The sequence below is a fragment of the Rana temporaria genome, chromosome 9 (assembly GCF_905171775.1).
Source record: "Rana temporaria chromosome 9, aRanTem1.1, whole genome shotgun sequence".
NCBI lineage: Eukaryota > Metazoa > Chordata > Amphibia > Anura > Ranidae > Rana > Rana temporaria.
The window spans coordinates 33,517,525-33,541,563 of NC_053497.1; the positions used below are offsets into that span (position 1 = coordinate 33,517,525).

Here is a 24,039-nt window from a genome sequence, read left to right on the forward strand (position 1 = left end):
TCCAATACTCTCACCTAATGTCATTCTACCTGTCTCATTATATTCTCTGTGTACCTGCCTCCTTCTCTCTATTCATGAGACACCTGATCCCACTCACTCTACCTGTTTCTCTGTACGTGTATCATTATTCTCTGTGTACCTGCCTGAGTCTCTTCAACAACCCATCAGACACTCTCATCTGATCCCATTCTCTGTACCTGTCCCTCATTATATTCTGTGTATATGTCTCTCTATATTCTCTGTGTACGTCTCATTATATTATCTCTGTATATATCTCATATATTCTGTGTACACATAACAGTATATTTTCTGTGTATTTGTCACATTATATTGTCTTTTTATGTCTGATCATATTTTCTGTGTATATGGCTTATTATAGTCTCACTGTACAGTATATGTCTCGCTATAGATTCTGGTGGTAGGGGGCTAAATTCTTAGAAGGAAGCGCCAAACCGTATGTTGTCTACTGGGCAAGTCTTATTGTATCTTTATTTTCTAATCAGTATATAGACTTAAAAGAGCTAATAAAAGTCCTGGGTGGCTTAACTCCGAAGTAAAAATGCATATAAAAGTAAAGGAGAAGACCTTCAAAAAATACAAGACTGAGGTATCATCATCAGCATTCCAACTTTACAAAGAATGAAACAAGAAATGTAAGGGTGCAATCAGGGCGGCTAAGATAGAGCACGAAAGGCACATAGTGGAGGAGAGTAAAAAAAATACCAAGAAATTCTTTAAGTCTATAAATAGTAAGAAAGAGAGTTCAGATCATATTGGTCCCATAAAGAATGATGAAGGGAATCTGGTTACTAAGGATCGAGAGATGGCAAAGTAATTGAATGTATTCTTCTCCTTGGTCTTCAAAATGATCTACTCTTCCCACACTCCTACCCTCTGTCCTTCTCTGTACCTGTCCCCATTCTCTACTTCTCTGACACTCTCATCTGATCTCATTCTCTCTACCTGTCTCTCTGCACATCTCATTATTTATTTAATTTGCTTTATTACAGGTACTTATATAGTGTAGTGCTGTCAATATGCAGCGCTTCACATATATATTGTACATTCACATCAGTATTCTCTCTGTACCTGTCTCATTCTCTTCTTCTACTCATCAGACACTCTCACCCCATGTCCTTCTCTTTACCTGTGTCATTATATTGGGGTTTGTGAGAAAAACAATCAGCGCCACAATGCTAATAAATTTCTCCTATAATGACGTGAAAAAAAATCAAATATACCCCTCCTGAGTGTCTACACAGCTGCTGATCACTTATAGTGATACACCACACCTATTAATTAATATTAATTTTGTGAAAATAGTGCAGCGCTGCGTATCTATAAATCTTATATAAACAAATAATTATACATTCCATAAAACTATTTATGAAAAAAAATAAAATACATTATAAAAAAAAAACAGTTCATATGAAGGTTTCCAAAGCGGTCACCGCTGTGTACGATCCTATTTAAATGGATCTAATATTCAGTGCACACCACCACCTGCTAAAATGCCTGCTCACCTCAAGGATGAGTATAAAACTCATAGACAGATCACTTCTCGTGTCCACCACAATCAATCCACTTTACCAACGGTAGTAATTCCTACAGTCCCCAGACTGCACCTCTGTGTGGGTAATCAACGTTTGAATTGTCTCCAAACACCAATTTCCTCCATTCGCTTTTTAATAATAAATTCCACTTACCGTATTTATCGGCGTATACCGCGCACTTTTTTGTCCTGAAAATCAGGGCAAAATCGTGGGTGCGCGATATACGCCGATACCCGCTTTCCCGCGCCGAGTTTGAACACTGCACCGGCATATACCGAGCACAGTACATTCGTGTATAGTCGGGCAGGCTCGGCTCCTCTCGCGCTCACGTCCTGGACGTACAGGACGTGAGCGCGAGAGTAGCTGAGCCTGCCCGACTATACACGAGTGTATTGCGCTCGGCATATACCGGCGCAGTATTCAAACTCGGCGCGGGAAAGTGGGGATCGAGCGGGGAGGACGCCGCAGAAGGACGCCAGACCCGACGAAGAGGACACCCGAAGCCACAGACAGACGCTGGACCCGACGAGGCCGCCGATGGACGCCGCGCAAGACACCAAAACTGTAAGTACTAAAATGTTTTTTTACAGGAATGTCGGGTCCACTTTAGGGGTGCACGCTGTACGCCGGAGCGCGCAATACCACGATAAATGCGGTATATTTCCAGGGGTTAAGGACATGAAACAAAAAACACAAGTACCATAGTGTTCTCTGCTTTTAAATTTATTAAAAAAGCCCCCCTAAAAAGTTACACTTACAAGAAATAACAATAAAAACAGCATGTATCAAATCGCCAGCTCATTCACCGCAGATGTAGACTCACGGTGCTGAGGCTGGGTTCACACTACTACACTACTTTCATCCTACTTTGCTCTGCTACATTGGTCCTACATTGATCCTACATTGGTCCTACATCCATCCTACTTTCATGAACAGGATACTACTTTGGTCCGACTTCAATGATATTCAATGGGCCTGAAGTAGGATCAATGTAGGACCAAAAGTAGTACAGGGAGCATTTTCAAAGTCGGACCGACTTGTGTAGGACGCTACAAGACGCTCTCATAGGGAAACATTGAACACAGAGCAAAGTAGGATGAAAGTAGTGTAGTAGTGTGAACCCAGCCTAACTTTTTAGGGGGGCTTTTTTAATACATTTAAAAGCAGAGAACACTAAAGTACTTGTGTTTTTTGTTTCATGTCCTTAACCCCTGGAAATATAAGTGGAATTAATTATTAAAAAGCGAATGGAGGAAGGTGGTGTTTGGAGACAATTCAAACGTTGATTACCCACACAGAGGTGCAGTCTGGGGACTGTAGGAATTACTACCATTGGTAAAGTGGATTGATCTTGGTGGACACAAGGAGTGATCTGTCTATGAGTTTTATACTCATCCTTGAGCAGATCAGGCATTTTAGCAGGTGGTGGTGTGCACTGAATATTGGATACATTTAAATAGGATTGTACACAGCGGTGACAGCTTTGGAAACCTTCATATGAACTGTTTTTTTTTATAATTTATTTTATTCATAAATTGTTTTATGGAATGTATAATTATTTGTTTAGATAAGATTTGTAGATCTGCACTATTTTCACAAAATTATATTGGGGTTGATTTACGGCAAATAGACTGCGCACTTTGCAGTTGCTCCAGAGCTTAGTAAATGAGCAGACGCTCTGCTGACTTCCATCATCCATTCATGCTGTGTTTTTTTTTTCCTTCCATGTGATTGGGTATTCTTTGCCAAGGGAAGCTTTACCTCATTTACTAAGCTCTGGAGCAACTACACTCGGAGAAGGCAACTGCACTTTGCAAAGTGCACATTCTATTTGCCATTAGTAAATCAACCCCATTGTCTGTATACCAGTCTCTCTATATTCTCTGTATATGTCTCATTATATTCCCTCTATTTATTTCTCTGTCTCTATATTTCCTATGTACATGTCTCATTATATCCTCTGTATATATGTATTATTATATTCTCTGTATTTTAGGCATAACCAGAACCTTTAGGTCCCTGTGCAAGAAATCATGAAGGCCCACCCTGACCACAGGGGGGGGTCCTTTCTATTGGTCCTGGGGCCCTTTCCTCTGGTCCCCGGCCTTTCCCTTTTGCCCGGGGCCCTTCCCACTGATCCCAGGGCCCACAACTTTTGGGGGTCGCAGCAGTGAGGACTGAGCCCTCTGGTCTTGGGGCCTTTCCTTCCAAGCCCAGGGCCCTTCCCACTGATCCCAGAGCCCACAACTTTTGGGGGTCGCAGCAGTTAGAGCCAAGCCCTCTGGTCCTGGGGCCATTCTCTCTGAGCCTGAGGCCCTTCCCACTGATCCCAGGGGCCATGACTTTGGGTTCACAGCAGTGAGGACTGAGCCTTCTGGTCTTGGGGCCTTTCCTTCCAAGCCCAGGGCCCTTCCCACTGATCCCAGAGCCCATAACTTTGGGGGTCAAAGCAGTGAGAACCGAGCCCATGTTCTGCAGCTGGCCCCTTCCTGCCATCTTGGCTCCACCCTCACCCCCCAGTGGTGGAACGCCAGGGACCTTCGCAACCCTGGTAGTTCCACCACTCCTCTGTATGTACAGTATGTCTCATTATAGTTTGTGTATATATGTATTATGATAGTCCTGTATCTATTTATTATTATATTCCCTGTGTACATGTCTCATTTGGGGGATTTACAAAAAATGGTGCACAGAGAATCTGGTGCTGCTGTGCATGGCATCCAATCAGCTTCTAACTTGAGCTTGTTCAATTAAGCTTTGACAATAAAACCTGGAAGCTGATTGGCTACCATGCACAACTGCACCTGATTCTGTGTGCACCAGTTTTAGTAAATCTCTCCCATGTATTCTCTGTAAATAGAGCATGTCTGATTATATTCTGTGTTCATGTCTCATTTGGGGGATTTACTAAAACTGGTGCACAGAGAATCTGGTGCTGCTGTGCATGGCAGCCAATCAGCTTCTAATGGCTCATACACACTATAAGAACATTTTCATCCAAAGAACTTTCGTACGATTTTCGTGTAGTGTGTACACAACTTTCTACAGCCCATTCCGACCCTTTGAACAAAATTTTTCGAAGGGACAAGCTCCAAAAATGTTCTCATACGGGAACAGAATGAACGATCTTTACTTACCGTTGTCGTACGAGAAAAATCAGAAACGTAAGACTGCGCATGATCAGAAACAATAAGCAACAAAAAAGCCTTCTGAGAGGACAGCCATGCAGACCAATTTGATGCAGTGTGTGGCATATGGTCTGAGCACTGACAGGTTGACCCCCCCATCCCTTCAACCTCTACAGCAATGCTGGCAGCACTCATACACATTATTTCCCAAAGACAACCTCTGGATATGACGCTGAGCACGTGCACTCAACTTCTTTGGTCGACCATGGCGAGGCCTGTTCTGAGTGGAACCTGTCCTGGTAAACCACTGTATGGTCTTGGCCACCGTTCTGCAGCTCAGTTTCAGGGTCTTGGCAATCTTCTTATAGCCTAGGTCATCTTTATGTAGAGCAACTATTCTTTTTTTCTGATCCTCAGAGAGTTCTTTACTAGGGTTGTCCCGATACCGATACTAGTATCGGTATCGGGACCGATACCAACCATTTCCCCGAGTACTTGTACTCGGAGAAAATGCTCCGATACTTTAACGATACCTGACTCCCCCTCCGTGCTGCTGCCGTCCTCTGCTCTGTTCCCCCCCCTCCGTGCTGCTGCCGTCCTCTGCTCTGTTCCCCCCCTCCGTGCCGCTGCCATCCTCTGCTCTGTTCACCCCCTCCGTGCCGCTGCCGTCCTCTGCTCTGTTCCCCCCTCCGTGCCGCTGCCGTCCTCTGCTCTGTTCTCCCCCTCCGTGCCGCTGCCGTCCTCTGCTCTGTCCCCCCCCCCCTCCGTGCCGCTGCTGTCCTCTGCTCTGTTCCCTCCCTCCGTGCCGCTGCCGTCCTCTGCTCTGTTCCCCCCCTCCGTGCCGCTGCTGTCCTCTGCTCTTTTCCCTCCCTCCGTGCCGTCCTCTTCTCTGTTCCCCCCCTCCGTGCCGCTGCCGTCCTCTGTTTTTGCTCTCCCCCTCCGTGCAGCTGCTTCCCCCATCCGTGATCTGTGTCCCCCCTCCGTGTCCTCCTCCGCCCCCTCTATCAGGATGGAGCTGCGGTAGGAGCCGCTAACCCCGGCTCCTACCTTTTCTGAATGAACAGAGTCAGTGATCACCGACTCTGTCCATTCATATGACTGAGAATTGTAAACTGTGTTTACGATGCTTCAGTTTATGAATGGATAGGAGCCTCTGTCTCCTGTCCATTCATTTCCAGTGCAGCTGAGAAAGGGACTGGGGAAGCTGTGTCCTTAGTCCCTTTCTCTGTTTTAAAGGGGAGATGTCAGAGGTCTGTTAAGACCCCTGATATCTCACCAAAGCCCCCCAACAAGGCTAATTAAAAAAAAGAAAAAACAATTTGCAATAAATTTAAAAAATAAAATGTAAATAATAATAATAGAAAAAAAACACACACTGACAATCTACTACCCCCCCCCCCCCTAAAAAATAAAATAAAAATCACTGTTAAAAAAAAAAAAATACTGTCACATGACATTAAAAAAAAAAGTATCGGTATTCGGTATCGGCGAGTAGTTGAAAAAAAGTATTGGTACTTGTACTCGGTCTCAAAAAAGTGGTATCGGGACAACCCTATTCTTTACCATGAGGTGCCATGTTGAGTTATTTTGAGGGGACGGCAAATTGACACTGTTATACAAGCTGTACACTCACTACTTTACATTGTAGCAAAGTGTCATTTCTTCAGTGTTCTCACATGAAAAGATACAATAAAATATTTACAAAAATGTAAGGGGTGTACTGACTTTTGTGAGTTACTCTATATGTATGTATATATATATATATATATATATATATATATATATATATATTATAATATTCTCTGTATGTGTATCTCTCATTATATTCTGTGTGCATGTATCATTGTATTCTCTGTATATATTGTATCTCTATATATTCTCTCTGTATCCCTCTATATTCTGTGTATACCGTATATCTCATTATATTCTCTGTATGTGTGTCTCATTATATTCTCTGTATGTGTGTCTCCATTATATTCTGTGCACATGTATTATTTTACTCTCTGTATATACTGTATCTCTTTATATTTACTCTGTATAAGAACTCTCTGTATATGTCTCATTTTACTCCCTGTATCTCTTTATATTATCTTTCTATACTCTGTATAAGTATTTATTTATAGTCTCTATATGTCTCATTATATTCTCTGTGTATCTCTATATGTCTCCCTATGTATATGTCTCATTATATTCTCTCTATATGTCTCTGTATCCCTCTATATACAGTATATGTCTGCCCCCCCATTCTCCAGACTCTCTCCCACTAGAGGTCCCTGTATGTCCCCCCAGTATTATATATATCTCTCTCTTCTGTATGTATTATTATAGGGGGTCTGTGCTGTTGCTCTCCCCCATCTGTTTGTTATATGTTCCTCTTCTCCTGCCCCCCCTCATTCCTCTCCCACCTGCCTCATTCCTTCACATGTCTGTCTCATTCTCTATACCTGAGTATTGCCCAGACAGCCCTCCCCTCCTCCCCCCTGTATTGCCCCCCTCACTCCTCTCCTGTCTCTCTCCTCCCCCCACTCTGCTCCCCACTACACCCCCCTCCTTCCTGTCTCTACACCCCCCCTCCTTCTTTTGTCGCCCACCTCCTCCTCTTACAGTACCCTAACCCTCTCCACCAATCCGCTTCTCCCTCAGTCTCCCAGACCTGTCTCCCGCGCGGCATGCCGGGACACGTAGTCCACCTCCTCCCTCCTCCCCACTGAGCCCGCCGCGCCGACGACTACAACTCCCGGCGTCCCCCGCGGCCGGCTTCTCTCAGCCCGGCCTGTGATTGGCTGCTGTGTGCAGAATGAATGAAATTGTACAGTATTGTGATATTAGAGGGGCTGCAGTGTTCCTGCTTAATACCCAGCAGCACCATGAACACAGCCCTGCACAACCCCCTCAAATCGTGAGTACATGTGTGTGCCTGGACCCCCTTCCCTGCCTGCAGGAGAGTGCATGTGTGTGTGCAGGACTTTTATGTCTGTGTGCAGAGCTGCCAAGACGTCTAACCTGTCTCTGGCCATGCATTATCATATATATATATATGTGTGTGTATATATATATATATATATATATATTATCACATTTATTATGTGTATATATATATATATATATATATATATATATATATATATATATATATATATATATTGCACACACATGAATGCATGCACAGATCATGCTGCAAACATATAGTGCAATGGGTAGTATGATGATGATTGTATGTTTGCTTGCATGTAGTGCAGAGGGTAGTATGAGTGTATGCATGCTGGAATATAGTGCAATAGGTAGTATAAGTGTATGCTTCCTTGCATATAATGCAATGGGTAGTAGGAGTGCATGCTTGCTTGCATATAGTGCAGTAGGTAGTATGAGTGCATGCATGCTGACATATAATGCAATGGGCAGTAGGAGAGTGTATGCATGCTGATATATAGTGCAATGGGTAGTAAATGTGTATGCTTGCTTGCATATAATGCAATGGGTAGTATAAGTGCATGCATGCTGCCATATAGTGCAATGGGCAGTAGGAGTGTATGTTTGCCTGCATATAGTGCAGTAGGTAGAATGAGTGCATGCATGCTGACATATAGTGCAATGGGCAGTAGGAGTGTATGCTTGCCAGCATATAGTGCAAGGGGCAGTAGGAGTGTATGCATGCTGACATACAGTGCAATGGGCAGTAGGAGTGTATGCATGCTGACATACAGTGCAATCGGCAGTAGGATTGTATGCTTGCCAGCATATAGTGCAATGGGCAGTATGAGTGTATGCATGCTGACATACAGTGCAATGGGTAGTATGAGTGTATACTTGCCAGCATATAGTGCAATCGGCAGTAGGATTGTATGCTTGCCAGCATATAGTGCAATGGGCAGTAGGAGTGTATGCATGCTGACATACAGTGCAATGGGCAGTAGGAGCATATGCTTGCCTTCATTTAGTGCAGTGGGTAGAATAAGTGTATGCATGCTTACATACAGTATAGTGCAATGGGAAAGTAGGAGCGTAGAACTAGTTGTCGTCAGTCTCTGATTTTTCAGGGACAATCCCAAGTTCAGCTGAAATGTTTGTTCATGGAAGGGTCCCTATAGTAACTGATTACCTGTATGTTCAATGTATCCATCTATTTATGTTCTTTAAGTGTTGGAATGTTTTCTTTTTTTTTTTTTTTTAAATGAGCAGCCAGTCGATGGTAACCTAAGCACCCTCATTCTAGTTTGGCTAAATTAGGGGTATAGAAAGATTTTGGGTCCAGTGAGATGCCATGGCACAGGACAAGCCCAGATACTGCAAAGAGTTTTGGAAATGGTCTGAGTGCCGGATCTAACAGAAACGTGCCATGTCATGTGTCCTGTGTGCTATCCAACACATATGCAGTAGTGACACACCTGACTGCCATTAGTCAGCAGTTCTCGGTGTCGGCGCTTCTTATGCATGGTGCACATGGAAGGAGGATCTGGGATTTGGAAGGGAAAGCCAGCTTGTGTGTGTGTGGATCGGTCACTGCACCCCCTCTGTATACTATGACCACCTGATTGTACAGAACTGTGCAGCAATATGGTACACATAGAGCAGCCTTTCTCAATCCAGGGTTCAGTTGAGGTCTTGGGTTCTTACAAATATTTCTAGGTGTTTCTGTGGAGGTCTTGGGTTCGTCAAAGGTTGCTAGGGGTTTCCTGAGCATTGAGTAATTTCTGCCTTTTAGATATGGAACTGGTGACACCAGGCTATTTTTTTTTTAACTCTATATGGTAGCATTCTTTCCACGAAGTATCACGCTAATGCACTGTGAGCTGTAGATAGAGTAATTGTTGGTGGGGGTTCCCTGGGACCTGTAAGGTATTTCAAGGGTTTAAAAGGATTACTATAACCATCTGATTGTACTGCAGCAATATGATGCAAATAGACCAACCTTTCTCAACCAGGGTTCCATATAACTCCGGGATCACTCCAGAGGTTGCCAGGGGTTCATCAAGCAATTTCTTCTTCTTAGATATGGAACCAGTCGCACCAATAATATTTTAACTATCTTCAAAGTAGCATTTTTTTACACTAAGCACCAATGTAAGAGGCATTGTGACCACCGTGCCAATGTACTCTGAGCTGTAGATACAGTGATTATTATTAGGGGTTCCCTGTAGATATAGTGATTATTGGCAAGGGTTCCCCTAAGAACTGAAGGGTATTTCAAGGATTTCTGCACATAAAAAATTTAAAAAAAAAAGCTAACCACTTGATTGTACCAAAACTACAGCAATAGACCAGCATTTCTCAACCAGGGTTCTATGGAGCCCTAGGGTTACTCCAAGGGTTGCTAGGAGTTCCTTGAGCAATGAGTATTTTCCACCTCTCGACATGGAACCGGTTGCACCAATAATATTTTTTAGCTATCTGTAAGATAACATTCTTTTCACTAAGCCCCAGTGTAAGAAGTATTCTTCTCACTGACCGCCATGTTGATTTACTATGAGTAACTATTGACAAGGGTTCCCTGAGACCTGAAAGGTGTTTAAGGGTTCCTCCACATAAAAAATGTTGAGAAAGTCTTCTAATACCACCTGATTGTACTGGAACTCTGCAGCAATATGTTGCAAATAGAACAACTATTCTTAACCAGGGTTCTGTGAAACCCTAGGGTTATCCCACAGGTTCCAAGAGTTCCTTAACCTGTGGCTGATTGACCTCCATGTGATGGTGCCCACGAGCAACACCACTTGGCAGAGCCAGCTGCAAGACGTCAAAGATCTTTCTAGCTAAGGGTGCCAACACTGTAAGGGGGTATTCGTCTTACTATCAGTGTAGGTGGCATTCTTTCCACTGATCCCCTGAAGAATAGCTTTTAGCAGGGATTTCCTGAGACCTAAATATTATTTCAAGGGTTAAAAGGGTTGAGAAAGGCTGAAATAAGGGCTTAATGTTCACTGTGGGCATTGTGAGCACATACTGTCCTTAATTCCCTCTGCACATCTGGAGAGATGGAGCCCCATGTGACCATTCAGTAGACACCCTTTCATTGCTGCATGCCATGCTTCTCCCTTCGAGTGGCTCTAAGCTGTGCTAAAATCTATCCTAAAGTGTGCCTGCAACTAGTATTATGTATGGATGAGATGACAGGCACCCACGTACCCCCTGCACAGCTCTCTAGGATGATCTGGTGCAACAGCAGTATGATTAAGTGCATGCAGAGGGTTATGCATCCCAGTGCCCCCGTGCATTTCCTTCTGACTATTCGTTCTAGTAACCTTTTTTATTATAAAATGCAAATGTCGCTGGACCCCTTTCAAGTAGAATAAAGTCTTTATAATATTATGCAAGTATTGGATGAAATATTAGATGAATCTTCCCCTTTTTTCTGATGCCTAAACATGCTAGAAATAACTGAGATATGGGTTTATTAGTGGAGCCGTCCTACGTCGCTCTATGATAAAAGTCATTCTAAAGCAATATCAATATATATATTTTGTAATGGGTTCTGTGCTGATAGATGCGGTAGATGTAATACCTGTATAGAGTATACCGCGAACCGTCTGTGACCTGTCTGAGCCTGGAGACACACTTCTGTTTCCTACATAGCCTCAGAAATGTAACATAGATAACCTTTGAGTCTAGAGCTCTCCTGGCAGATAGCTCAGTGCTGGAACTTGTAGTACATCCCAACCTGGTAGTCTACGTGTTAGCTGAGTCTTCACAGCTACATTTATTTCCATACCCATTAAAATGCCGACCCCTGTAGACCTAAGCTTTGAGATTGTATAATAAAATATCACTGATCATTTCATGAACCTTACATGCAATTTTTAATTTTAGCACTGATGAGTATCTATCTAGTTTAAAATGTTTGTGTTCATAGAAATGGTAGATATAACCTGTATAGAACCGTCTGTGACCTGTCTGAGCCTGGAGACACTTCTGTCTCCTGCATAGCCTCAGATATGTAACATAGACAACCCATGAGCCAACAGCTCTCCTGGCAGATGGCTGAATGCTGGAACTTGTAGTATATATCTCAGTCTGGTAGTCTATGTGTTGTCTAAATCTTACATATTAATTTTTTTTTTCCATACCCATTAAAATGCCCCACCCCGGTAGACCCAAGGTATGAGATTGTATGATAAAACATCACTGCTCCTTTAATAAACCTTGCATGCAATTAGCACTGATTAGTTTCTATTTCGTTTATAATGTTTGAGTTCATAGAAATGGTAGATTTAACCTGTATAGAGTACACTGCCAACCGTCTGTGACCTGTCTGGTAGACCCAAGGTATGAGATTGTATGATAAAATATCACTGCTCCTTTAATGAACCTTGCATGCAATTAGCACTGATGAGTTTGTATCTAGTTTATGATGTTTGCGTTTATAGAAATGGTAGATATAACCTGTATAAAGTATAACGTTAACCGTCTGTGACCTGTCTGGTAGACCCAAGTTACGAGATTGTATGATAAAATATCACTGCTCCTTTAATGAACCTTGCTTGCAATTAGCACTTATGAGTTTCTATCTAGTTTATGTTTAAGTTCATAGAAATGGTAGATATAACCTGTATAAAGTATAACGTCAACCATCTGTGACCTGTCTGAGCCTGGAGACACTTTTGTTTCCTACAGCCTCGGAAAAGTAACATAGACAATCCATGAGCCTATGGCTCCCCTTTGGAACTGCTGAGTGCTGGAACTTGTAGTAGATCTTAATCAGGCAGTCTATATGTTATTCGAGTTTAAGATATAGTATATATCCAAGTCTGGTAGTCTATGTGTTATCCGTGTCTTATATGTAGCTTTTTTTTATTTTTTTATTTCCATACCCATTAAAATGCACAACCCCAGTAGACCCAAGATACGAGATTGTATGATAAAATATCACTGCTTCTTTAATGAACCTTGCATGCAATTAGCACTGATGAGTTTCTATCTAGTTTATGATGTTTGAGTTAATAGAAATGGTAGATATAACCTGTATAGAGTATACCGTCACCCGTCTGTAACCTGTCTGAGCCTGGAGACACTTTTGTTTCCTACAGCCTCAGAAAAGTAACATAGACAATCCATGAGCCTATGGCTCCCCTTTGGAACTGCTGAGTGCTGGAACTTGTAGTAGATCCTAATCAGGTAGTTTACATGTTATTTGAGTTTTACATATAGCGTGTTTCTCTATTTCCGTACCCATTAAATTGCCAAACCCTTGTTAGACATAAGCTACAAGATTGCATGATAAAATATAACTTCTCCTTTCATGAACAATACATACTCTTTTTAATACTAGCACTGATGAGTTTCTATCTAGTTTTTAATGTTTGTGTCCAAAGAAATGGTAGATATAACCTGTATAGAGTATACCGACAACCGTCTGTGACCTGTCTGAGCCTGGAGACACTTCTGCCTCCTATGCCTCGGAAAAGTAACATAGACAATCCATGAGCCTATGGCTCCCCCTTGGAACTGCTGACTGCTGGAACTTGTAGTAGATCTTAATCAGGTAGTCTACGAGTTATTTGAGTTTAACATATAGTATATATCCAAGTCTGGTAGTCTATGTGTTATCCGTGTCTTATATGTAGTTTTTATTTTTTTATTTTTCCATAGCCAATAAAATGCCCACCCCGGTAGACCCAAGGTACGAGATTGTATGATAAAATATCACTGCTCCTTTAATGAACCTTGCATGCAATTAGCACTGATGAGTTTTTATCTAGTTTATAATGTTTGAGTTCATAGAAATGATAGATATAACCTGTATAGAGTATACCGCCAACCGTCTGTGACCTCTCTGAGCCTGGAGACACTTTTGTTTCCTACAGCCTCGGAAAAGTAACATAGACAATCCATGAGTCTTTGGCTCCCCTTTGGAACTGCTGAGTGGTGGAACTTGTAGTAGATCCTAATCAGGTAGTCTACATGTTATTCGAGTTTTACATATAGCGTTTTCTCTATTTCCATATCCATTAAATTGCCAAACCCTCGTTAGACCTAAGCTACAAGATTGCATGATAAAATATCACTTCTCATTTCATGAACAATACATACTCTTTTTAATACTAGCACTGATGCGTTTCTATCTAGTTTTTAATGTTTGTGTCCAAAGAAATGGTAGATATAACCTGTATAGAGTATACCACCAACCGTCTGTGACCTGTCTGAGCCTGGAGACACTTCTGTCTCCTACATAGCCTCAGATATGTAACATAGACTAACAATGAGCCAACAGATCTCCTGGCAGATGGCTGAATGCTGGAACTTGTAGTATATATCTCAGTCTGGTAGTCTACGCGTTGTCTAAGTCTTACATATAGCTTTTTTTAATTGAATTTTTTTGTTTCCATACCCATTAAAATGCCCCATTCCGGTAGACCCATGGTACGAGATTGTATGATAAAACATCACTGCTCCTTTAATGAACCTTGCATGCAATTAGCACTGATGAGTTTCTATTTCGTTTATAATGTTTGAGTTCATAGAAATGGTAGATATAACCTGTATAGAGTATTATGTCAACCGTCTGTGACCTGTCTGGTAGACCCAAGTTACGAGATTGTATGAAAAAATATCACTGCTCCTTTAATGAACTTTGCTTGCAATTAGCACTGATAAGTTTCTATCTAGTTTATAATGTTTGAGTTCATAGAAATGGTAGATATAACCTGTATAAAGTATAACGTCAACCGTCTGTGACCTGTCTGAGCCTGGAGACACTTTTGTTTCCTACGCCTCGGAAAAGTAACATAGACAATCCATGAGCCTATGGCTCCCCTTTGGAACTGCTGAGTGCTGGAACTTGTAGTAGATCTTAATCAGGTAGTCTACGTGTTATTTGAGTTTAACACATAGTATATATCCAAGTCTGGTAGTCTATGTGTTATCCGTGTCTTATATGTAGCTTTTATTTTTTTATTTTTCCATAGCCATTAAAATGCCCACCCCGGTAGACCCAAGGTACGAGATTGTATGATAAAATATCACTGTTCCTTTAATGAACCTTGCATGCAATTATCACTGATGAGTTTTTATCTAGTTTATAATGTTTGAGTTCATAGAAATGGTAGATATAACCCGTATAGAGTATACCGCCAACCGTCTGTAACCTCTCTGAGCCTGGAGACACTTTTGTTTCCTACAGCCTCGGAAAAGTGACAATCCATGAGTCTTTGGCTCCCCTTTGGAACTGCTGAGTGGTGGAACTTGTAGTAGATCCTAATCAGGTAGTCTACATGTTATTTGAGTTTTACATATAGCGTTTTCTCTATTTCCATACCCATTAAATTTCCCAACCCTCGCTAGACCTAAGCTACAAGATTGCATGATAAAATATCACTTCTCATTTCATGAAAAATAGATACTCTTTTTATTATTAGAACTGATGAGCTTCTATCTAGTTGTTGATGTTTGTGTTAAAAGAAATGGTAGACATAACCCGTATAGAGTATACCGCCAACTGTCTGTAACCTTTCTGAGCCTGGAGACACTTCTGTCTCCTACATGGCCTCAGAAATGTAACATAGATGATCCATGAGGCTATGGCTCTCCTGGCAGATGGCTGAATGCTGGAACTTGTAGTATATATCCAAGTCTGGTAGTCTACGTGTTATCCGTGTCTTATATGTAGCTTTTATTTTTTATTTTTTTATTTCCATACCCATTAAAATGCCCAACCCCAGTAGACCCAAGCTACGAGATTGTATGATAAAATATCACTGCTCCTTTAATAAACCTTGCATGCAATTAGCACTGATGAGTTTCTATCTAATTTATAATGTTTGAGTTCATAGAAATGGTAGCTATAACCTGTGTAGAGTATACTGCAAACCGTCTTTGACCTGCCTGGGCCTGGAGACACTTCTGTCTTGTACATAGGCTCCAAAATGTTACATAGACAATCCATGAGCCTTTGGCTTCCCTTTGGAACTGTTGAGTGCTGGAACTTGTAGTAGAACCTAATCTGGTAGTCTACGTGTTATTTGAGTTATACATAAAAGCGTTTTCTTTATTTATTCCATACCCATTAAAATACCCAACCCTCATTAGATCTAAACTACGAGACTGTATGATGAAATATCACTTCTCATTTCATGAAAAATAGATACTCTTTTTATTATTAGAACTGATGAGCTTCTATCTAGTTTTTGATGTTTGTGTTAAAAGAAATGGTAGATATAACCTGTACAGAGTATACCGCCAACTGTCTGTGACTTATCTGAGCCTGGAGACACTTTTTTCCTACAGAAATGTAACATGGACAATCGATGAGGCGATGGCTCTCCTGGCAGATGGCTGAGTGCTGGAACTTGTAGTATATATCCTAGTCTGGTAGTCTACCTGTTATTACATGTCTTTTTTTATTTTATTTACATAGCCATTAAAATGCCCAACCCTGGTAGACCCAAGCTACGAGGTTGTATGATACAATATCCTTGCTCCTTTAATGAACCTTGCATGCAGTTAGCACTGTTGAGTTTCTATCTAGTTTATAATGTTTGAGTTCATAGAAATGGTAGCTATAACCTGTATAGAGTATAACGTCAACCGTCTGGGACCTCTCTGAGCCTGGAGACACTTTTGTCCTACATAGCCTCAGAAATGTAACATAGACAACCCCATGAGCCTATGACTCTCCTTTGGAACTGCTGAGCGCTGGAACTTGTAGTAGATCCTAATTGGGTAGTCTGCGTGTTATTCGAGTTTTACATATAGGCTCTCCTCACTTAACGACCAGGTTCCGTTCCAACGACCAGGTCATTAAACGAATTGGTCGTTAAACGAGGAGCCACAAATAATCAATATTTTAAGCATTCTTAATTACTGTACTGTATTGTGAAAAAAAGGTCTAAACACGAAACTCCAGCGCAATAACATTGTTTTACTTTGCATAAGTACAGAACACAATTGAATTCTGTAATGTACTGTACAATACAATGATGTACAGCGCGTTGTTCGGGTGGAGAGAGCTGGTCGTAAGTCCGAGCGGTCATTAAACAGGTAAGTCGTTAAACGAGGAGTACCTTTATAGCGTTCTCTTTATTTATTTCCATACCCATTAAAATGCCCAACCCTCATTACATCTAAGCTTGAGATGAGTTTGTATGATAAAATATCACTTCTCATTTTATGAACCATATATACAATTTTTAATATTAGCACAGATGAGTTTCTATCTAGCTTATAATTTTTGTGTGCATAGAAATGGTAGATATAACCTGTACAAAGTATACCGCCAACCATCTGTGACCTGTCTGGGCCTGGAGACACCTCTGTTTCCTGCATAGCCTAAATGTAACAAAGGCAACCCATGAGCCTATGACTCTCCTACTGGATGGCTGAGTGCTGGAAAATGTAGTATATCCAAATTCGGTAGTCTATGTGTTATCTAAATTTTACATATAGTTTTTTAAAATTTATTTCTGTGCCCATTAAAATGCCAACCCTTGGTAGACCTAAGCTACGAGCGTGTATGATAAAATGTCACTGTTCATTTCATGACTCTTACATTCAGTTTTTTTAGTATTAGCACTGATCAGTTTCTATCAAGTTTATAAGAGGGATGCACCAAAAATGATCGGGTAAAAATAGGGCTATCGGCATTTTGCCAATAGGAAAAAAAAAGGTGCCGAAAATGGCTGAAAAAATTAGCTTACCTCACGCGTATTACTGCCTGTGCCAAGCCGTAATACACAGCCCCTGCGGACATCGCTCTGTCTCCACGGTCATCACTCTGCCCCAGTACCCGCCCTCAATAGCCTGGCTATTTTTGGGTGACGCCGCCATGACCTCTGCCCATCGGACCCTTCCCCAATCAGTTAATGGACTGCCGAGGTGAGCGCTGAAGGTGGAGAAAATAGAGGAGGGAGCACTCACATTGCCACATCCATAAATTTTAAGAGGGACCAAAAAAGGGTACTCAGAGAGTAACCATGGGCTGGACTTTAGAGGCATAGAAAACAATGGAGGTGGAGGTAGTTTATTAGTAAATATAAAAAAAAAAATTATTTTATGAGTCACTTCCCCACCCCCCCTTTTTTTAAATTTATACCTAAAATTCAGTTTGAAATTGATTTACTGGAAATGGCACGGCGTGACCTTTTTAAAGTGTGAATGCGCCAAATACATCAGCACATGCGCAGAAGAAATCCTCGTACGGGGAATTGTAAATATCTCCTAAACCGTGTAGGTTTAGGAGATATTTCCAGCACCTACAGGTAAGCCTTAATCTAAGCTTACAAATAGGTGAAAGTGTGTTGTAGGGGTTTACGACCACTTTATCACTGCGCTGCCAGCAAAGGCGGACCATGTCTGTGGTGTGAAAATATTTTAGAGTTACTTTTTATATACTATTTTGCAGAATCATTTTTAATTAAAGTTGAAATATGTTTACATGAAAGAGAATAACGGCCCTTTGCCATTCTGTTGGTTGGTATTATTTATTACCGTTTTGCACAGTAACTTTTTTAATTAAAGAGAAAATACATTTACATGAAACAGATTAGAGGCCTTTTCGCCATTCTGCTGGGTAGTTCTATTTATTACTACTGTATTGCACAATAATTAATAATAGTGAAACTACTACATAAACATAGAGGCTCTTTGCCATGTTTTGCCTGTTTTTTATTACTGTGCAGCATATTTACGTTTTTTAATTGAAATATATTTCACTTTATTTTCAGTCCAAATTTTGTGTTACTTTCCATAAAAGTTATTTTACGTTAGTGGTTTCTATTTTTTTTTATTCATATTTATTTAAAGTGGTTCTGAAGGCAGAAGGTTTTTTTTTATCTTAATGCATTCTATGCATTAAAGGATCAAAAATGTTTTTGGCTAAAATGTCTGTCTGCAATGAAAACAGACAGAATAGTTTAGTCATTTCTTTTAAAAACATTTACAATACAAAAAGTAATTTAATTCAATCCTCTAACTTACCTGTGGTTTCCAGTTTCGTTTCTTCTTTTCATTTCCTGTATCTCGGCGCTCGTCCGTGTGATTGACGTCGCCGTAGTGCTGGGAACTACATTTCCCAGTATCCTTTGTGCGCCGCGCAGTGTAAAAAACGGGCAGGAGAGCTCGTTCTCATTATTTGAATACACCGCCCACTATACCACCCACTATACCGCCGAACAATTCTAATTAATGGTCTGAAACCCACCCACAGCAACGTACACAGCGTCCAGACGCAGACATGTAGTCTGCAGAGGAGGGGGCGAGCACGTTTGTCCACACACACTAGGGATCCTCGCTCTGCTATGCTTTTCTTACACAGACAACCAGGAAGTGGGGAGAACAGAAAAGCCATACAACAACATCTGAGATAAAACGAACAATGAGGACATGAAAACAGCACTGCACTAAGGTAAAGGAAGCTATTTAGCTAATACATTTTTTTCCTTTACTGACCCTTTAAGATAAAAAAACATTCTGTGCCCAACAGCCTCCCAACACTTACCTGAACCCTATCTCGGTCTAGCGATGTTGCACGAGAGACTCGGCCGTTCAGGGCTCTTCCTCCTGATTGGCTGAGACACAGCAGTGACGCCATTGGGTCCCGCTGCTCTGAATCAAAGTCAGTTTGCCAATGGGTAGAGAGAAAGAGCAGGGCCGAACCGCGGCTCTGTGTCTGAGGCTGGTTTCACACTGGTATGACAAACGCTCCGACATTGGGAGCTCATGTCGCATGACGTGTGAAAATCAATGTTTCCATATGAGAGCCGTCTTTACTGGTCCGACACAAGCCGGTCCGACTTTGAAAATGTACCCTGTACTACTTTGGTCTGACTTTGGTCCTACTTCAGCCCATTGAATATCATTGAAGTAGGATCCTTGTCCTTACCATCCGACTTTTGACATCCGACATGGTGATTACAACAGCAGTAAAATAAATTTATCTCACACTGGGATTGTTTTGATTGGTCAAAGGACAAGTCAGACTATCATAAAGTTGGATCAAAGTAGTATCCTGTTCATTTAAGTCGGATGGATGTCGGACTAATGTAGGACAGATGTAGGTCGGATGACTGTCGTGTAGTATCAGTGTGAATCCAGCTTGAATGGACATACAGAGCTGCAGCTCGGCTCGGGTGCCCCCATAGCAAGCTGCTTGTTGTGGGGGCACTGAACAAGAAGGAGGGGTCAGGAGCACTGAAGAGGGACCCGAGAAGAGGATGATTGCGGGCTGCTCTGTATAAGTCCACTGCATACGGAGAAGGTAAGTATAACATGTTTGTTATTTTTAACGCCCGCCGCACGACTATTTACGTCCGCAAAATGGCACGGACAGGCAGAAGGGCGTATATATACACGTCCTTGCCTTCTAGTGGGTGGGGGGTCTGATCGAGACCCCCCCCGCTGCGTGCGGCGGGTGGATTCCCACGGGGAGCGATCCGGGACGACGGCGCGGCTATTCGTTTATAGCCGCTCCGTCGCGATCGCTCCCCGGAGCTGAAGAACAGGGAGAGCCGTATGTAAACACGGCTTCCTCGTGCTTCACTGTGGCGGCGTATCGATCAAGTGATCCTTTTTATAGGGAGACTCGATCAATGACGTCAGTCCTACAGCCACACCCCCCTACAGTTGTAAACACACACTAGGTGAACCCTAACTCCTACAGCGCCCCCTGTGGTTAACTCCCAAACTGCAACTGTCATTTTCACAATAAACAATGCAATTTAAATGCATTTTTTGCTGTGAAAATGACAATGGTCCCAAAAATGTGTAAAAATTGTCCGAAGTGTCCGCCATAATGTCGCAGTCACGAAAAAAATCGCTGATCGCTGCCATAAGTAGTAAAAAAAAAAAATTTATGAAAATGCAAAAAACCTATCCCCTATTTTGTAAATGCTATAAATTTTGCGCAAACCAATCGATAAACACTTATTGCGATTTTTTTTACCAAAAATAGGTAGAAGAATACGTATCGGCCTAAACTGAGGAAAAAAAATGTTTTTTTATATGTTTTTGGGGGATATTTATTATAGCAAAAAGTAAAAAATATTGCATTTTTTTCAAAATTGTCGCTTTATTTTTGTTTATAGCGCAAAAAATAAAAACCGCAGAGCTGATCAAATACCACCAAAAGAAAGCTCTATTTGTGGGGAAAAAAGGACGCCAATTTTGTTTGGGAGCCATGTCACACGAGCGCGCAATTGTCTGTTAAAGCGACGCAGTGCCGAATTGTAAAAACGCCTTTGGGCATTTAGCAGCATATTGGTCCGGGGCTTAAGTGGTTAAAGAACAAGGCTTTAGTATTACTTTAAAGAACTCTGAGGACTTTTTTTCCCCATGCAGTAGGGCTGTGCCTGCACTGCATGGGTTAACTGCTCGTTTTTGTCTAGGGGATTATACTTATACTTACCCAATTTGCAGACCGCAAGACCGCTCCCCACCACTCCTGCCCCCCGTACGCTTGCGGTCTTGTGAATGGACTGTTTCTGATGTCATCACGCTCATGAACCTTCTCTGGATGTGAGAACAGCGGGAAAAGTCCACCACTGGCTGCTGGGAGCACGGTTTCCTGGAGGATCGAAGACCGGGGGTTAGTATAGCTTTCCCTTGCGCCTCTAGACAAACCACCCACTCTCGACTATTGACTGATCCAGTCAGTCCAGGTTGTTCTCCAGCACAAACAAGATACCTGTATAGTGTAAATGAATGGAATGATTCTAAAAGGATCAGATAAACTAAACGAAGAAATAAAGCCCAATTTAAGCTTGTCAGTAAAAGAACTCTTCAAATCAGATATAGGTTTAGCTTTTAAATTGGATAGAAGTGCAGATGTTAGGAGACGCAGCATTTTTATAGATAGTACCTAGGTGCATGGTTTATGTGTGTATGTGTTGTTCAAATAACATCACTTGTGCGATTTTTCATTTTTCGGCCAGCTTAGATGTGGTGTATCTAGATAAAGGAAGGCCCGTAGACGTGGTGTATCTAGATAAAGAAGGACCCGTAGACGTGGTGTATCTAGATAAAGAAGGACCCGTAGACGTGGTGTATCTGGATTTTGCAAAAGCATTTGACACAGTTCCCTATAAACGTTTACTGTACAAAGTAAGGTCCGTTGGTATGGACCATAGGGTGAGTGCATGGATTGAAAACTGGCTACAAGGGCGAGTTCAGAGGGCGGTGATAAATGGGGAATACTCGGAATGGTCAGGGGTGGGTAGTGGGGTCTCCCAGAGTTCTGTTCTGGGACCAATCCTGTTTAATTTGTTCATAAATGACCTTGAGGATGGGGTAAACAGTTAGGCAGGGCAATAACTTCTCCGCAGGATGTGGAAACCTTGCAAGAAGATCTGAACAAATTAATGGGGTGGGCAACTACATGGCAAATGAGGTTTAATGTAGAAAAATAATGCATCGGTGGCAAAAATTTTAATGCAATCTACAGGGTCCTGGGGGTCCTAGAAGATGATGGCATGCAATGCCAAGCTGCTGCTAACAAAGCAAATAGAATATTGGCATGTATTAAGAAGGGGAATAACTCCAGAGATAAAACAATAATTCTCCCGCTCTACACGACTCTGGTCCGGCCGCACCTGGAGTATGCTGTCCAGTTCTGGGTACCAGTCCTCAGGAAAGTACTGGAAATGGAGCGAGAACAAAGAAGGGCAGCAAATCTAATAAAGGGCTTGGAGGATATTAGTTATGAGGAAAGGTTGCGAGCACTGAACTTATTCTCTCTGTAGAAGAGACGCTTGAGAGGGGATATGATTTCAATGTACAAATACCGTACAAGTGACCCCACAATAGGGATAAAACTTTTTTTGTGGAAGTGAGTTCAATAATACACATTGACACTCATTAAAATTAGAAAAAATTAGGTTTAAACTTAAACTGCAGGCTTCTTTATTGTAAGAGCAGCAAGGATGTAGAATTCCCTTCCACAGGCAGTGGTCTCAGTGGGGGGGCATCGATAATTTCAAAAAACTATTGGATAAGCACCCGAACGGCCACAACATACAGGGATATACAATGTAATACTGACATATAATCACACACATAGGTTGAACTTGGTGGACTTTTTTCAACCTCACCTACTATGTAACTATATAACTATGTATGACACAAGGAATCCCGTTATTTTCTATGGGGTCCGTTCACATCTATTCTGTGCAAATCAGATAAAAATAAATTTCTTTTGGTATGTTTTTGGACTCTTCAATAGAAGCCTATGCAAATAGAATGCATGCAAATACATAAAAAATGAAATGGAAATGCAGATGCCGGAGTGTGAACTGAGTCTAATTGGTTAAAGGGGCAGTCTTGGCTGACTTGATATTTTCAGTGGTTCAGAGCGCATTTGACAGGCAGTGAAGAAGCATTGTTTTGCCTCCTCGCCGTCGCCATCGCTTTGACCCCTTAAACCCTGCAATAGTGCGCAGCCACTGCGTGCATTGCAGAGTGACCAGAATTTTGATTCCATCGTTGTCCAGTCATGAAGCTGGGGGTTTGCTGCCGCAGTGGAAGTCTAGGACATGGCTGTGTAGTCTGGTAGGGGTGTCTAGGCCATAAAACCAGCTGCAAAGGATTAAAAAAAAATCTTTAGCAGGCAAGACATTTGTCCTTTAAATATCAATTTAACTGTCTACCTAGATTTCAGATATAAAGAAAACATCTCCTCATATGTCCCTTCCTAACCAACGTTACAAAGCTCCTAAATAACTGCCTGGTTATCTCTCGAATACAGCCTCCTCATTGGCTTACCTTTAAATTGGCTATCCCCTATTACGTCCATCATGAATGTTGCTGACAGATTACTCCACCTTACAAACTGCTCAGCTCCTGCTACTCCTCTCTGCCAATCCCTCCATTTGCTCCCGCTCACCCAACAAATTCTAACAATAACTTACATAGCCATCCACAACTCTGCCCCCACCTACATCACTAACCTGGTCTCAAAATTCCAACCTATTCGTTCTCTTCGATCCTCCCAAGACCTCCAGCTCAATAGCTCCCTTGTCATCTCACCCCATACTCGCCTCTAGGACTTCTCCCGAGCCCCTCCCATCCTTTGGAATTCCCTAACCTAATCTGTCTGACTATCTCCAACTTTATCCACTTTTAGGCTACTTCCACACTGGGGCAGGGGGGCGCCAGCGGGCGAGGAATGGGTTAAAAGCACCGCTGCCGAAACGCTTTGCAGGCACTTGGGCAGCGCAGCCCATTGATTTCAATGGGCAGGGGCGGTTTAGGAGAGGTGTGTACACCGCTCCCGCACCACCCTAAAGATGCTGCTTGCAGGACTTTTTTTCCCATCCTGCAAGAGCATCGGCCCAGTGTGAAAGCTCTCAGGCTCTCACACTGGGGCTGCGGAAGAGGCAGTTTACAGTCGCTTTTCAAGCGCTATGTTTAGCGCAAAAACACCTGTAAAACGCCACAGT

At 42.1% G+C, this 24,039-nt stretch overlaps 1 protein-coding gene across 3 annotated transcripts in view; it reads left to right on the forward strand.

Annotated features, from left to right (window-relative positions):
• Positions 1-7,477: 7,477 nt before the first annotated feature.
• The window catches only part of DPF1 (double PHD fingers 1), a 203,315-nt gene continuing 186,753 nt past the window's right edge, over positions 7,478-24,039 (forward strand). For all 3 annotated transcript variants that reach the window (XM_040323123.1, XM_040323125.1, XM_040323124.1), the window contains exon 1: positions 7,478-7,580. In XM_040323123.1, the coding sequence (XP_040179057.1) occupies positions 7,483-7,580 (98 nt within the window). In that variant the 5' untranslated portion in view covers positions 7,478-7,482. The remainder of the gene's footprint in view (positions 7,581-24,039) is intronic.